General features: G+C 33.5%; 1 protein-coding gene across 1 annotated transcript; it reads right to left on the bottom strand.

Annotated features, from left to right (window-relative positions):
- Positions 1 to 1286: 1286 nt before the first annotated feature.
- LOC108917988 lies at positions 1287 to 12834 on the bottom strand. Its single transcript, XM_018724823.1, has 6 exons — positions 12693 to 12834; positions 9862 to 10052; positions 5044 to 5320; positions 2524 to 2892; positions 2185 to 2340; positions 1287 to 1542 (listed from the first exon to the last, which is right to left on the bottom strand). Exons 2-6 carry the CDS (start codon positions 9907 to 9909, stop codon positions 1367 to 1369), a joined length of 1026 nt encoding a protein of 341 aa, XP_018580339.1. The 5' UTR covers positions 9910 to 10052; positions 12693 to 12834; the 3' UTR covers positions 1287 to 1366.
- Between the last annotated feature and the right edge of the window lie 2967 nt (positions 12835 to 15801).

Raw genomic sequence — 15801 nt, 5'->3', positions numbered from 1 at the left:
GCGAAGTTTCAAGTTGATGGATTCAAAAACTGAGGCATGTATGAATTTTGACCAGTAGTAGGTACCTACAATGCAGGAACCAACATTTCAGGCCAGAAAACACGGTTAATTATCTTCCTAATATAACCTGTGAAATTCTAAAGTATTTTCCCCAGTTTGACCTTGAAACGACCTTTACCTGACCTCCAGGTGACCTTAGATAGCTAAGCTATCCCCGAATTAAGGTTCAGCGATCCCAAAAGCATTGTACCTACTGGTCAAAATTCATTACATGCCTCAGATTTTGAATGCATCAACTTGAGATTTCGCGAAGCTTATTCACGCCTACAGCCAAAATCACATACTTCCCCCCTCTTTATCTCTGAAACTATTCATCAGCTTTTGATCAGAAAGTCAAAAACTGTAATATACTGCAATTTCAGCAGAATCGACTGGGACCCATTTTCCATTGATTTTGTGCGGGGTTCTTTGTTGAAGGAAAATAATTTACATTTTACATAATATATAGGTATTTTTCTTCAACTACCTGCTAAGACAAAAATGATGTTTTATTTTAAACAGCAGCGTGCTGTTATTTTCCAAAAAATCAATAGGCATTAATTTCAGGTTGTCAGGTGACCGTAGCAAAGTAGGATCCCGTTCTGCCTAGACATACCATATCCTCTTCTTCTTGTGATAACTATCTTGTTTTTGTACTTTTCGTTATTTTCTTCTTTTTTTCGGATTTATACCCACTAAATATATTTCTATTTTTATATCTCTTTATTTTAAATTTTATTTTTCTTTCATTTCCCATTTTTTATGGTATTTTTATTATTTTATCAACATACTACCAATTCGATTTGTGAATTGCTTATTGCAGTGTTGCAAATATTTAGATACTGTTTTTCTTTTGTCACAACAAATCAGAGAGCACCCAAATGTATACTGAAATAAGTATTATAACAAATACGTTATTATACAACTAAGATTGTATATTATTTAAAATTACATTTTAAAATGTAATTAATATTGTAAAGTTGCCGTAATGATTGAATTAAGGTTTTGTCACTTGCGATTAGAACCACTAGTGGTGACGTCATAAGGTGATGATGCGTCAGCGATGAGGCTTTATATTGCAAGTGGTAATGGCAACGTCTTTTAGACCTGGATGTCAAATTTGATATCAATAGCACGAGACGTAAAAGTTTACTTCATATTTCCAGTTTTTCCCAAAAAAAGAACCATAATACTGTAAAAATAAACACAACATTTATTAAAAACGACTACAAAATTTTATTGAAGGAAACAATTCACATTTTATAAAAAACATACACCTACGAATAATACTGCGTTATTTAGACTATAAAAGAAATAATAAAAATCTCTAAACTTCCGTGGGACTGTGTCTCGGCGTTTTGGATTTGGTCTCGCCCCAATGCTGGGCCGTATATTGGACGTACCCTGGTTCACCAGGTCTACTAGGCGGACGGTCCTCTTCTCTCTCCTTTTGCTTGGGGAGGACAATGGGGGAGGATATAATGTCGTACCTGCCGTACTGACCTGAAATCAACCATATAGACCTTGCGGTTGGCACAATATATCTTTTTATATTTTGAGACACTATGTACCTCGAAAAGCGCCGTTTGTTTTACCTCCCGAAGGAGAAAATAAGATTTTTTTAAACGTTTTGTTATTTTAACCGAGACCCTTCCAAAAGCAACCATATTTACTACGGATTCATAGTTATGTAACCAGTCATACCCAGTTCGAGAGCCTGGAGTGCTGTTTCATAGTGGAGAAATAAAATTGCCAGTGTGAAAGTGAAACTACTTTATTTGGTCTACATGTGTTGGGTTAGAAGCTCTTAAACTATGTTATTTGTTTCACAAGTACAAAAAATAAAAGATCATGCAATACAGAAGCAAGAGACACTGAAGGTATTTCATTTGGACAACCAAAAATCAAACATTGTAGTGTTGAGTACTGCAAGCTCTTGTTGCAACATTTTTTTGTAATGGCACTTTACCCCTGAGCAAAAATTGGGTTAATAATTTTATTAGTAGTTACTATTAGTAGTTATTAGTAGTAATATAATTCTGTGTCAGGTATTTTTTCAATTGAGCAAAGCTTTGCCATCCAAATGAAATAGACGTGAACCCGACAATCCAAATCACCTATACCAAATAAAACCATTTTCTCTACCCTTTCTTATATTGCTCCATACTGGTGAGTGTTGCTCCATCTTGGGAGGTATTCGGAGGTCGTCAGTTTCATCTGTTTCACTTCCGTCTCCGTCCACCACGTCTTTTCCATAGATGCCGAACTTCCTCGGAAAATCATCCTTCATTTGTTGGTAACCTTCGAGAAATAAGAACAGTAAGTTTAATTTTGATGTAAAGTGGTCAAAACTCCTTCCTTGGTTATCATTTTAACTTCCCTAGGTTATATAAATTTTACTACACTGGTTATTCGTCAACGATTTCAGTATGTCGCAATAGAGTGATAAATTGGATTTTATTTCATTAGATACCACACACTCACCTTTCATATTTTTTGTCCCTTCCACGTCCAACACCACCCCATCGTGTCTAGCCCGTCCATTCCTTATCCCGTTATTCTTACTTTCCTTGAAGCTCTTCTGGGGATCGTACCTGTCGAAATGTGTCCTCTCGGATTGCTCTATCTGTTTCTCTATGTCGTTAACGTGTTGGGAGATACTTTTTGGCTCCACGGATTTGGGTTTGGTGGCTTTCTTGGACTTGGGTTGGGCCTCGGTTGGTTTTTTCGCTTTTGGACCGCCCATATCGAGGAGGAATAGCGCGCCAGTGACTAGGGACACTGTCCCTACTATTGCCGCGTTGTCGACTAGGTCTTGGGGTACGGAGTCTAGGGCGGCGAAGGAAAGGCTTCCTGGAAAGAAGAGAATGACTTGAGGTTTGTTGTACGGTTTTGGTGGTAGATGCAATTACTCGTAAGAGGTCTTGGTTTATTTTCCCGAGGTTATTTTGTGGGTTGAGTGTATGAAGCTTGAAAATGGGCTTGGTTCTTCTGCATCTCGTTTGCTTTCCGAGATACAGACGAAAATTCATGGAAGAAATCTTAAATTTCGATAGTACGTCGAGGTGGCTAAAAATGTGGAACCTGCGATTTTTTGGTTTTATTTTGACAATTTCAGTACAAAAAAAATATGTTTGTTAGGTATCTAGTAATGATGGTTACCTTCCATTTTCTTCAATTATTACAGAACGACAAAATTTCAAACCAGGAATCAGGCTATATATACTTTTCTCAAGGTTTTTGACGCTTTGAATCTGACATCAGAATTGCTCCATCACGTCAGGTTTTCGAGATATCCTAACATTAACGTGCGAATAACACGGTTTTCTTCTATATTTGAGGTTATGTTACATCACGAAGTATTTTTCCCTCTTTATGGTATCGAAAGCACCTACTACCTTTCCCCTTCAAAATCCATTTAATTTCCCACTGGTTCTTCAGATATTCGAGGTCGCTGATTACGAATCTGAAGTCAGAGTTACAAAATTCAAAATGGCGGATGAAACATGGCGCATAGACAAAAAATGCTGTTTTAATTGACTTTGAAGATAAAAAGTAGTAGATCAGATGCCATGACAAGTTTTTTGGAGAAAAATTACATCATAGTGTAACATAACCTCAAATATAGCGAAAAAACGTGTTTTCCTACATAAAAAATTTGTTATAACAGTTAATTAGTAAGTTTCCTAATTTTTGGCTTATTGCATGTTATATTAAAATAAGAAAAAAATCACCAATTTAAATAAACTAATTCCTTCATCAAAAACATTTAAAATACATCTATTTTTAAGAATTGAACATTTCCATTGTCTCTGCAGTTGAAGAAAATCGTCTAAATAAAAATAGTTTTTCAGCTATTCTTGAGATTGCGACACCATGCATTTAAATTCTAAATAATATTCTCAACGAATGGGTATCTCACATTAACATTAACCTTCAATCTACCTAATAGTATCAAACAGCGATTATTTTCAAGTATGGTTAACAATAAATCCGAGTTATTACCCAACCGACATAAACAAACAATGCAATAAGATGGACGAAGGACAACGCCCAAGGATTCCGTACCAACAAGGCATACCACACATGGTACCCCATTAAAAGCGAAAATGGTTTAAATAATTGAAATTATTCCTCACTCCAAATTAGTGTAATTATCGAGATTTAATTGTATAAAAAAACATCAGTCGTACTAATAAGAATAATTGGTAGGTTTAATATTTGAAAAATAATTCACAATACAAAAAATTGCGGAACATATACTAACCTAAAGTTGTCATGAAATGTTATAAAGTGTTGTAGTTAGCACCCTCTAGTAGATAGTCAAAAACTAATAACACTGATTGATTTAGCATCCTCAAAAATTTACCTGTACCAAATTTCATTGCACTACATTCTATTCTGGAAAAGATATGGTTAACAAACTGATGGTCAGCCGCCATTATAGGAAAACGGAAAGAGTAAAAAGAAAACCACAAGAGCGGTTTTTATAGCATGTCATGGGTACTTAACTTGATCTTGTAGGTCCCTAAGGGCTGCAACGGCTATTACGTCATGTCAAAAAGTTTCTCAACAACTTTTGATTAAAATTTTTTTCAATATCTCTCTTCTCATTCAAAAGATATAAGGCGATACGTATCGAGCAAAATACTGGTTCTATCAAATCTGTTACTGATTTTGTCAGCGTTGCCGTAGAAGACAAGTACTCCTAAAGTTTATACTCATCACTGACATAAATTATTTGTCTCTAGATCCAGATCATGTCCACTTTTTTATTAAGAATATTAGTAGTAAACCTTCCCACAAATAACTTCGTTTTCCAACGCAACTCCGACAAAGTCAGTAACATACTTGTTCAAACCAGTACCTAATTTATCTGTTCGCATATCTTCTGAAGGAAAAGAGACATCGAAAAACTTTTTCCACGAGTTGTTGATAAAAAAGAGAACTCTTTCCAGTTTCCTGCAACGGATGCAAACCATCAGTTCTTGTCTAAATACTGACCCATCGCGATGAACAAGATCGACCCAATCCCAAGCAGCACCAGCTCAGTGACACGTTTGTGCGTGGGCAGCTCCCCCGTCAGCCTCCCTATGAACAGGGCGGCGGTGATTATAAGGTACCCCCCGAAGGTAGCGTCCGCTACGGCGGCCCCTACTCTGCTCCAGGTGATGTTGTTCAGCAGACTCCACTCCCTGGAGAGCTTCTGCAGGTATAAGCGCAGGCTGAACGCCTCGTCGTCGGTTACTCGCTTGAAGACGAGGCATATAATCACGAGGATCTGAAAATCGTCGTTTTAAAAAATGTTGTGATATAAAATTTCTGCAGCAAGTTCTCATTCATGCTTGGACACAAAGAATTTAAAGAAGCAGAACTAATTTGGTTGTAAATCTGAGCTCGTGATAACCGTAACTTTTATTTGAATACAAACACTGTCTCATTTTCCAAACAAGTGAATTTAAATGTGTGTATAATTTGATATTGCAATTAAGAGAAAGTAACACTCTCAGGGAATGAATGAGAATGAAATACCAAATTCGCTATGCTTTCGTAGTTTGAACTTAGATCAAATAACTATGAAAGTAAATCTGTTAAAATTGCACGGAAAGCATATTTTCATGGCATGCACTGTTATGCAACGATTGGTCTCTATTACAAAAATCCTATAAACTTTTTTTGAGAAACGAACGAGTCTGTAGTTTTATTTTAAATACACTGAAAGGCTCGATAACGGTAATGTAATTTAAAAAAGTAATAACTCGAATGAAACGAGAAAGATGAAACGAATATACAGTGTGTCCCTGGATGGGGTACCGCGCTGTTGTAAACTTTTTTATTATCGATTTTTCGAGAAAAAGTTGTTCTTTATAAAAAGTTTTTTAAGTGGTATTAGGCCCCTTGTACACTCCTCCTTCATTACTCGAGTACTTTTCTTCAAACCATCCTATTTACTACACGGGTGGCTTGGCGGTAAAGTCTCGTACAGTTTATGTATGATAGCATGGTCCTGAGTTACAGAGATTTTCTTTGCTCTGTTCTCATTACCATTTATCGGGAAAATGTTGAGCGACCCAGGTCTCTGGTAGGCTGCCACAGTCACGTCCCCGAGCCTGCCTTAGGTCACCCATCCAAATTCCAGCCTGCGTCCGTGATGCTTACCTCGGCAGATCGAAATCCACCGGCCAAGACATCCGGCTAGGCGGTCCCCAGCCATGGTCAGTAATCAAGTATGTAATAAAACATACAGGGCGTCCAAAAAATTTCAAAATGTGAAATTTTCCCTAAGCAAAGTGAGGTAGTTATTTTTGTTTTCGTTAAAAACTGTACCTATTTAACAAAGTTATTCGAGAATTCAAGAAATTCTTAAATACGGGGTTTAGTCAGAAAAAAAAAATTAACTGCGCCCGAATAATTTTTATTAATAATGCTAACCCTGGAGCAACGAATTTATCTTGTGAAATATTATGGAATCGGTAATGTTTCATAACGATATGCAATATCGATTTTTAATAAAAAGTCTAAAAAATCTAAAATATCCCAATTTAAATTTTAAGTTTTGCTAATAAATAATAAAATACTGTAATTGTCTTTTGACAGGGCATTAAAATGGAAAATCCCTTCTATCTCCGATTGCAGACTTTCTATAAAGAAAAGTGAACAGCGCAATTACAGTTTGGTCTACATAAAACATAATTAAAAAAAAAATCAATACTTATAAGCAGCAAACAAATAGTTTTATTATATGCTAGATTCGTGTATGTGATTTCTTAAGATTTATTCATCGAATCAAATTAAAATATTTCCAGTTATGGCACAGTTTTTAATGTAAGAGAAAACGACGGTTTCAATAAGGAATTAATAAGCAGTATTTAACAGTAAACTGTCAGCTGGTCTGCTCTTTATAAAATTTAAGCATAAGTTTCTCTTCAAGATACATCTAGCATTAAATTGTACGCAAAAGATTATCTAAATACTAAGTTTGGAATACATCAGGTGATTAGATGTAGCAGTGTAATAATTTTGAGTTAAAAGTCTTTGTTTATAACATTAATAAAAACATTATTTTATCCACTTAAATGTCGAAACGTACGGTGTGATATAGAACTCAGTGTAAAAACATTTGGAGTTTATAGAACATAAAAAATAAGACGTTTTTTTCCTATGGAAGCCTAGCACCAAATATTATTTTTTTTTCAATCAGATCATATCTTTTCCATTGCATTGGAACTTGGTAGAAATAACTTTTTGAGGGTGCTAAATAGTCATTGTTTTTCATTTTTGAACATCTGCTGGAGATCGCTACCTACTATCTCTCCAAGTGACACTTTACGACATAACTTTTTTGAGGTTAGGTTTTTACTAGTGTATGTATTGAAGTGTATGAAAGAAATTAAATATACATGTGTTTTTTTCATTAAAGGCTCGTAACTTTTTAAGAAAGCAACAATGAAGCAACTTTATTTTCATCTGAGAAAGCAACCCTTGAAGAATGGTCCTTTGTTACTAAACACCCTATATATTAAGGTAAGTAATTAGTTAAGCTTATTGTACAGGGTTACTGACATGACATTTTACTTCATCTTATCTTTTTACTTTTCTATATAGGAAACAATGGTAAAAAGTATAGTTGTACAACATTTTGTTGCGAGATCAAAGTAATATACGGATGCCGAAAAATGTTGTTCAGGGTGCCAAAAAAAAAACTCTTTTTAATGACAACTTCCAAATTTTTTATTGGAAATCGTTTAAATTTGGGTCATTTATTTCTCCATAGTGACAGCGCATGTTATTTTTCAGTGACAATCACCAACTAAGTTTTTTTAGTAGGTAATGGTTCACAGATAGATTAGCATGATTTTTAAAAATTCGTTAATAGCTCGAAAGCCGTTCACTAAATAACAAATGTATAGGTGGGCCTTTGTGCTCTAAAATAAATGAGGTTATGTCTAGGATCAGTAAATAAAACAAAATATTGTGTAAACTATCAAAATATATATACCGGGTAGGAGTGTACCGATGGTCTATCTGAAGTTACGTGAGAGCGATAAAGTAAGCCATAGAAATCCATGTGATAGACAAGGATGGCTATAATGAAGGCGTCTAATAGTCAACGCCCATTTCGCCCTTCCACAAATAAGAAGTGGATCTTATTATATACTACGAATCGAAAAATTACAATTAAAGAAGCAAAAGTTTCGTTTATATCTTCGAAATGCATCAATTGTTTTTTATATACAGGGTGGTCCCGAGGTAATGGGCCAAAATTCATGGGTAGATTTCTGAAGCAAATATACTACGATTTAGCCGAACTACCTTAGTCCAACAGCTGATAGTTAAAGAGATACAGGGTGTTAAATGTAAAATATTATTCTAGTTTATTTCGATCTATTTCTTAAACAATGCGAATATCTACACAAAATTTTGGGGTTTAGGGTTCTTTGGGTAAAGGAATTGAAATTTGTTGACGTTTTGGTTATGGTTCATAGAGGGCGCCAGCTGTCGTAGATTGAATGTGTTAAAAACGACATAACCTTTTTGTATTTTAAAGTATCTCATCTTTGGTATCAAATTCTTATTTTCCGACTTTTTTTACACAAAAAGGTGGACTTTATGAAAGTAGCTGTCTGTTTCCGAGATATTAGGCTTTGAAACTTTCAATGCTAAATAATTAAAATAATTTAGAAATGTCAAAAACAAGGGTTTATTAAGAATTAAAAATTGTAATGAACAGTAAAATAGTAAACATTAGTAAAAAATATGCCTTTTTGACAATAATTGCTCAAAATGTCCACCTCTAGCTTCAATACATTTATCAAGGCGTTTATTAAAAGATTATCTTATTTTAAAGGATAAATTCTTAACGCGAAATGACTGCAGCATTTAAAACCTGCTGCTAAAGTTCTTCTCAGGTGTTTATAGATTCAACATAAACAACTGATTTCATGTAACACCAAAAACGAAAATTTCGGCATTCTATCTCACATTTATGTATACGAGTAGACAATTTAAATTGTAAGCTAATATGTAATTTTAATTAGATACGAATTATACTTAATAGGAATTGACATACAAATTACAAATGACAGCAATAAGACAAGTGACAAAACGTCAATTATTTGTCCAAATACTACTTAAGAAACTTTATCGCTAAATTGATAGTACCTGTAGGTACTTAATTGTAATTTAATGCAACAGCATTGGAAGTTTCAAAGCCAAATATCCCGAAAACGGTGCGAGATAGGTATTTTCATAAAGTATACCTTTTTTGTGTAAAAAAGTTGGAAAATAAGAATTTGATACTAAAGATGAGATACTTTAAAGTATAAAAAAAGTTATGCCGTTTTTATCACATTCGTTCTACTGCAGCTAGCGCCCTCTATGAACTTTAACCAAAATGTGGACAGATCTCAATTCTTCTACCCAAAAAACTTCAAACCCCAAAATTTTGTAAGGATATTTGTATTTGTTAATGAATAAATGAAAAAAAAAACTGAAATAATATTTCACATTTAACTATCAACTTTTGGACTAAGGTAAGTTCAGCTAAATCGCAATATTTTTGCTTGGGGAATCTACCCATGAATTTTGGCCCATTACCTCGGGACCACCCTGTATTGCCTAAAACTTTCTTCTTTTTTTCCTAGATAGAAAGATAGAAAGGTAAAAAATATAAAATAGGAAGATTCCATTATGCAATTGACCCCATACATTTAAAAAATTATCCATTACGCGTCTTATTTTCTGATATTCTCTTTGTATGTACACTGATTTCTATATCACTCTGTATACAATTTTTAAAATAAAACATTAGTTTATACTCACCACCTCTATTAGCTTCAACCACGTCCACCTGTCTAAATTGACACCCATTGTCCTCAAACCATCCACAACATGTTTATTCCACTATTAATTAACGACTAAAATCTACGCACCGATTAAAGTGTCAGTCATCACGATTTTCACGGATTGTTAACCACACTTAAGTGTCCCCTTACGTCCAATAACATTCTAATCTGAAATCAAACGGAAGTTAAATTAAATTTATTAGTTGTTCTGCCACTGCTTTGGTTTTTTCTCTTTCTTGACCATAGTTGGCGTTAAATCAAAGCGTTTACTTCGGAAAATAAATGCATAAAGATTTATTTTTGTTTGTAAATTTCAACATTCCGCATAATTATGTCACACAGGTGTGATAAAATCGACGAATGCGATGTGTATAAACAAAATAACACGCGACGTAATGACTGTATGGGTTAGCTGATGGTGGAACAAATTATTTTAAAGTACGTACTCACACACGCCGACAATTTTTACCTTGAAGATAATTCACGGGGCAGGGACTTGAAATTGTTATGCGCCTATGATGTCACGGGGCACGGTTTTTTTCTATTCTGCTGCAGAGATTTTCATTGTTAAGTACATGACAAGGCAGTTTAACTAATCTGTTTTCATTGAAACTTTGACGTAAATAAAATTAACATTGCATTTTCTATTTTGCAGTAAAGTAATGTGTTAAAAATGTATTTTTTTCTCAAATTTTGGCCAACATACAAGATTTAACGCAACGAGAAAACTTTCTATACTTTGAGGTTAAAACTAGTGATGACTTTCCATTCAACTAACCCATCTACTCTTATCTATGTGATCCCAGAGTGGATAGATGACTCAAAATTTTATTTAGCGTATTTTTTAAATTCGTATTCACAAAGTACACATATAGTCCAGGCGATAGAGCAGTAAAAGTAGGTTTTGGCGTTTGTGTTTGAAGTCATCTATTTTGTTTTACAGAAAAATCCTAAATATTATGTAGAATAAGAATCCGAGTTTGCCTATTCCAAAATATCAATGGTATATTAAGGGGAACAACAAACATACAAAAAGAACGAAAAATTACCCGTTTTGCGACATATTTTTCCCTTTAAAAATCTTCATTTTTTGTTTATTTGACGATTTTCTATAAAGCTACAACAACTGTGAATCAAAAAAGTTGAATTTTGCATTAACAATGGGCGAAAAATATTAGAAAATCATATGTATATTTAAAGCAATTTTTAAAATAAATAAATATTTATAAATATTGATGAAACTTTGTCAACAAATAGTAAAACATATGTCAATTCTACCCTAAAAATTTTGGAACGATCGATTGCGTGGTTTTCCATTAATAGGATTGTTAATTAAGAAAATTTCAAAAAGTTTATAGCGTACCGTGGGTTTAAATTAAAATTTAGAAAGGGCACACAATTTTTTAGAGATACTAGTACTAGTTATCATAATAAACAATGATCAGTACTAAAAATTATTATTATACTAAATTATTTTTACACTTTTATAACCATATATAATTAAAAAATTTTTTTTTTGATTGATGACCAAAAAATCGTATTTTTTTCAACAATTTTAAAATAACTAATGAAACGGAAGCGATGTGTGACGTCATACCACACGTTATCTATCAGCTAGCCCACATACTTCACTTGGTGTCACATACATAATATAGGTAGTTCCATAAAGTGTGTGATATAGTGATGCGTTTTTGTTACTGATCTGCCATTTACAATGTACGATTTTTGATTAGGCAGAGGCAGAAATTGTTTAATGAAAATAACCCGTAACTGATCCGTATGGCTCAAAAATTTCTTTGATTAATTTACATTTGGAAACATCAATAAACAAGTAAAAAACATTAAATTTTACCACAAATAAGGGAAAAAAATTTCTACTTTTTTGTTAAAACGAAAAAAGTCAAAAAAGTTCAGAAGACGAAAACTGTGCATTTTCGAAACGTTAATGACCTTTTTAAAGTGCGCGATATCAAGTGATTTTCTATTGTGTATTTGCCTGGTTTTTTTTCTGGGTGAGATTTTTTGGTTAGGCAAAACTATTTTCATAAAAATAACCCTTTACTCATCCATTTGGATTAACGGTTTATTTTACTAATTTTTTAAAAATCTTTTCAAAGGTGGCAAAATACCCAAAAAATATATATTTTTCTTCTTCTTCTTTTTCATTAAAGAGTGGATTGAAAAAAAATTATAAAATTCATGAATTTTTCTGCTTGTTATAATTTTTTTAAATTTCTAAAATCATCCCTTAACTTCTAGCCTCCCTAACTCTGTTAATTTTAATAGTACAAGAAAAAGTCAATATACCATTTTTATGTAGAATTGTATGCTTTACAACTTTTATAAGAAACTTTTTTCTAGCCCTTACCCTTTTTGAGTTATCTTGAAAAATCCATTTACTTTATCTTTTAAAAATATGTACTTATTATTTTTTGTGTGGATTTGCGGAAATATAAAATTTTCAAAATACCGGTTTGGGACGTTGTTATTTTCTCGAAAAAAAAAAAGAACTCTAAACTCGTCTATCAGATTTTGCATATGACAGATTCGCAGCAACCCTTGGAAACCAACCAAATTCAACCACCCGGTACACAGCAAATATTGTTAATACCTCGGTAAACACTTATTATTTTTTTATTATTTATAGACAGCTTTAAATATCAACATCACATTTTTAAAACCCTTGAACAAACAAAATTAAGTTTTACTTCTCGGATTATTTAGGTGATTGGATCAATGCAACACCCTGTAAATTTTTACAGTACAACAAAACAAGTTTGAATTGTGTTAAGGTGAACAGTCACTCACCTCAAACCACCTATCAAGCATTCCCTTGAACAGGCGCAAAAACTTGATAAAAAATCACAACTTCCGACCAGTTATCACACTACTTATATGACAGCAAAAGTGTTACACCGATAACTATAACTAAGCGCTGTATACCTGCGACTTGACTGCGAGCTTATGAATGCACCTAAAGTGATAGTGGTCGGAAAGCCCCTTCCATTACTCTACTTTGGTCGTTATTTTTACGATTTTTTTACACACAGATAGGTGGAAGTTTATTAAAGTTCAAATCGGTGTTTGTTTGCACACATATGTCGGCAAAGTTGTTCAAGATCTATGTCGTAGTCTTTTTATAAAAAAAAACACACACGAAACAATATCATACATTGCCTTTTTAGTTCGTGTATTTAGGAAGTACTTACCACTAACTTTTTTAGCACACATGGGGTGTGCTACAAAAGTTATTCGGGGTCAAATATCAAAATTTTAAGTTTTTTGGATTTTTTTCGAAAACGGTAAATTTTATCAAAAAAAGTATCCCAGACAAAAATTATAGATCTTAAAATTATCTACAATGCCTTCAACTCTTAGAATTGTGATATCTCACGAACGGCGATTCTTAGAAAAAAAAAGTATAAGCACCATTTTTGTAGATAGTTTTCAGATCCATAATTTTTGTCAGGGCTACTTTTTTTATAAAACTTATCGTTTTCGAAAAATTCCAAAACACCTCAAATTTTGACCTTTGACCCCGAATAACTTTTTTAGCACACATGGGATCGATGGGGACTTTTGACACTTTATTACGAATGGTGTACCCAAGGTCTTCACCAAAATTTAGCTCTGTCGGAATTTTCGTTATTTGACCACTATTTTTATGACTAATTTGACCGGACTATGCTTGTAATTCTTTGAATGAACTCCCTGTCATTTCTGACATGTCATATAACCCAGTATTGCCCGAAGCAACTGACAATTTTTAATAATTAATGGGGTCAAATGGTTTTGAATAATATAATAAGATAACAGCACTATACAGGGTGTAAGTACATAAGTGTGAACAAATTCAGGGGGTTACTTCCTGTGGAAAAATAATCCCTTGTGAGCCGCTTGAAGAGGGTGAAACAAAAGTAGTTTTTAATTTTTTTCTAAAAGACCAAAAGAGTGACAGAATTTAATAAATATTAACATTTTTTCAGTCATTTTTAAACAAATTAAATTTGAGAAATTAAATTCTCAGTAAATGCATATGTCAATACAACTATTTAGGTATAAAAACAACTAATGATCGAAACTCTACAACGCCTGTGAGCTTGGGAAAAATGAATTGAAAATAGCATCTTCTTAGATAACAAATGCCGCCAACGCCAAACCAATTAAGCTTTCGAGCAGAAATTTTTACCACTTATTAAGGGTGTAAAAAGCCTCAAAAATCNGCCGGACACCACCCATCCGCCGAGATAATGCGGAATTTTTCAGAAGCAATTAAATCTTGGCGGGCGTACGCATGTAAATAATATAACTGGAAGCGAACGGTAAGAACGACATGAATAAATATCTCTTATGGTACATTAAATCAAAACCATATGGTCCCCGAACGGCCTGCCCATAAATTTAGACACATAATGAGAATTTATGAACATATTAAGCGGTTTTTTCAAATACTATTGTTACCGGCTAAAATAATAAGAGTCAACAAATCTTGTCGTCGAGTGTATCAAGACGGATTATTTTGTGGTGAATGATCCGAGTAGGCCAATGAAATATTATATCATCCACGGGTTTAGAACAGCGGGTATACGCACAGGGTGGATCAATTTTTCACTGAAGAATATGTTTTATCTAAAGGAAAGTGTCTAATTCTTGAGTCTCGCCTTTGTCACCTCGATCACTGTAGCTCCTATTACTGCGTTATAATATCTTAGAATATAACTGTATCTGGATAATCTTCTTAACAGTAATGTTATGTTGGCAACATTATAATAAAATAGATTTTATGCTGACTTAGAAATGATAGATTATTGTCGCAAGTGTTTTTAGTCCGGTCAAAATAGACATTTCAAATAACGAAAATTCCGACAGAGCTAAATTTTGGCGGAGACCTTGGGTACACCATTAGAAATAAAGTGTCAAAAGTCCCCATCGATCCCATGTGTGCTAAAATAGTTATTCGGGGTCAAAGGTCAAAATTTGAGGTTATTTCAATTTTTTTTCAGAAACGGTTAGTTTTATCAAAAAAGTAGCCCAGACAAATATTATAGATCTTAAAATTATCTACAATGCCTTCAACTCTTAGAATTGTGATATCTCACGAACGGCGATTCTTAGAAAAAAAAAGTATAAGCACCATTTTTGTAGATAGTTTTCAGATCCATAATTTTTGTCAGGGCTACTTTTTTTATAAAACTTATCGTTTTCGAAAAATTCCAAAACACCTCAAATTTTGACCTTTGACCCCGAATAACTTTTTTAGCACACATGGGATCGATGGGGACTTTTGACACTTTATTACGAATGGTGTACCCAAGGTCTTCACCAAAATTTAGCTCTGTCGGAATTTTCGTTATTTGACCACTATTTTTATGACTAATTTGACCGGACTATGCTTGTAATTCTTTGAATGAACTCCCTGTCATTTCTGACATGTCATATAACCCAGTATTGCCCGAAGCAACTGACAATTTTTAATAATTAATGGGGTCAAATGGTTTTGAATAATATAATAAGATAACAGCACTATACAGGGTGTAAGTACATAAGTGTGAACAAATTCAGGGGGTTACTTCCTGTGGAAAAATAATCCCTTGTGAGCCGCTTGAAGAGGGTGAAACAAAAGTAGTTTTTAATTTTTTTCTAAAAGACCAAAAGAGTGACAGAATTGAATAAATATTAACAATTTTTCAGTCATTTTTAAACAAATTAAATTTGAAAAATTAAATTCTCAGTAAATGCATATGTCAATACAACTATTTAGGTACAAAAACAACTAATGATCGAAACTCTACAACGCCTGTGAGCTTGGGAAAAATGAATTGAAAATAGCATCTTCTTAGATAACAAATTCCGCCAAAGCCAAGCTAATGAAGCTTTCGGGCTGAAATTTTTACCACTTATTAAGGGTGCAAAAAGC

The sequence above is a fragment of the Anoplophora glabripennis genome, unplaced genomic scaffold, assembly GCF_000390285.2.
Source record: "Anoplophora glabripennis isolate ALB-LARVAE unplaced genomic scaffold, Agla_2.0 scaffold90, whole genome shotgun sequence".
NCBI lineage: Eukaryota > Metazoa > Arthropoda > Insecta > Coleoptera > Cerambycidae > Anoplophora > Anoplophora glabripennis.
The sequence above is the reverse complement of the archived record's forward strand: the minus strand, read 5'-3'. Positions and strand labels throughout refer to the sequence as shown.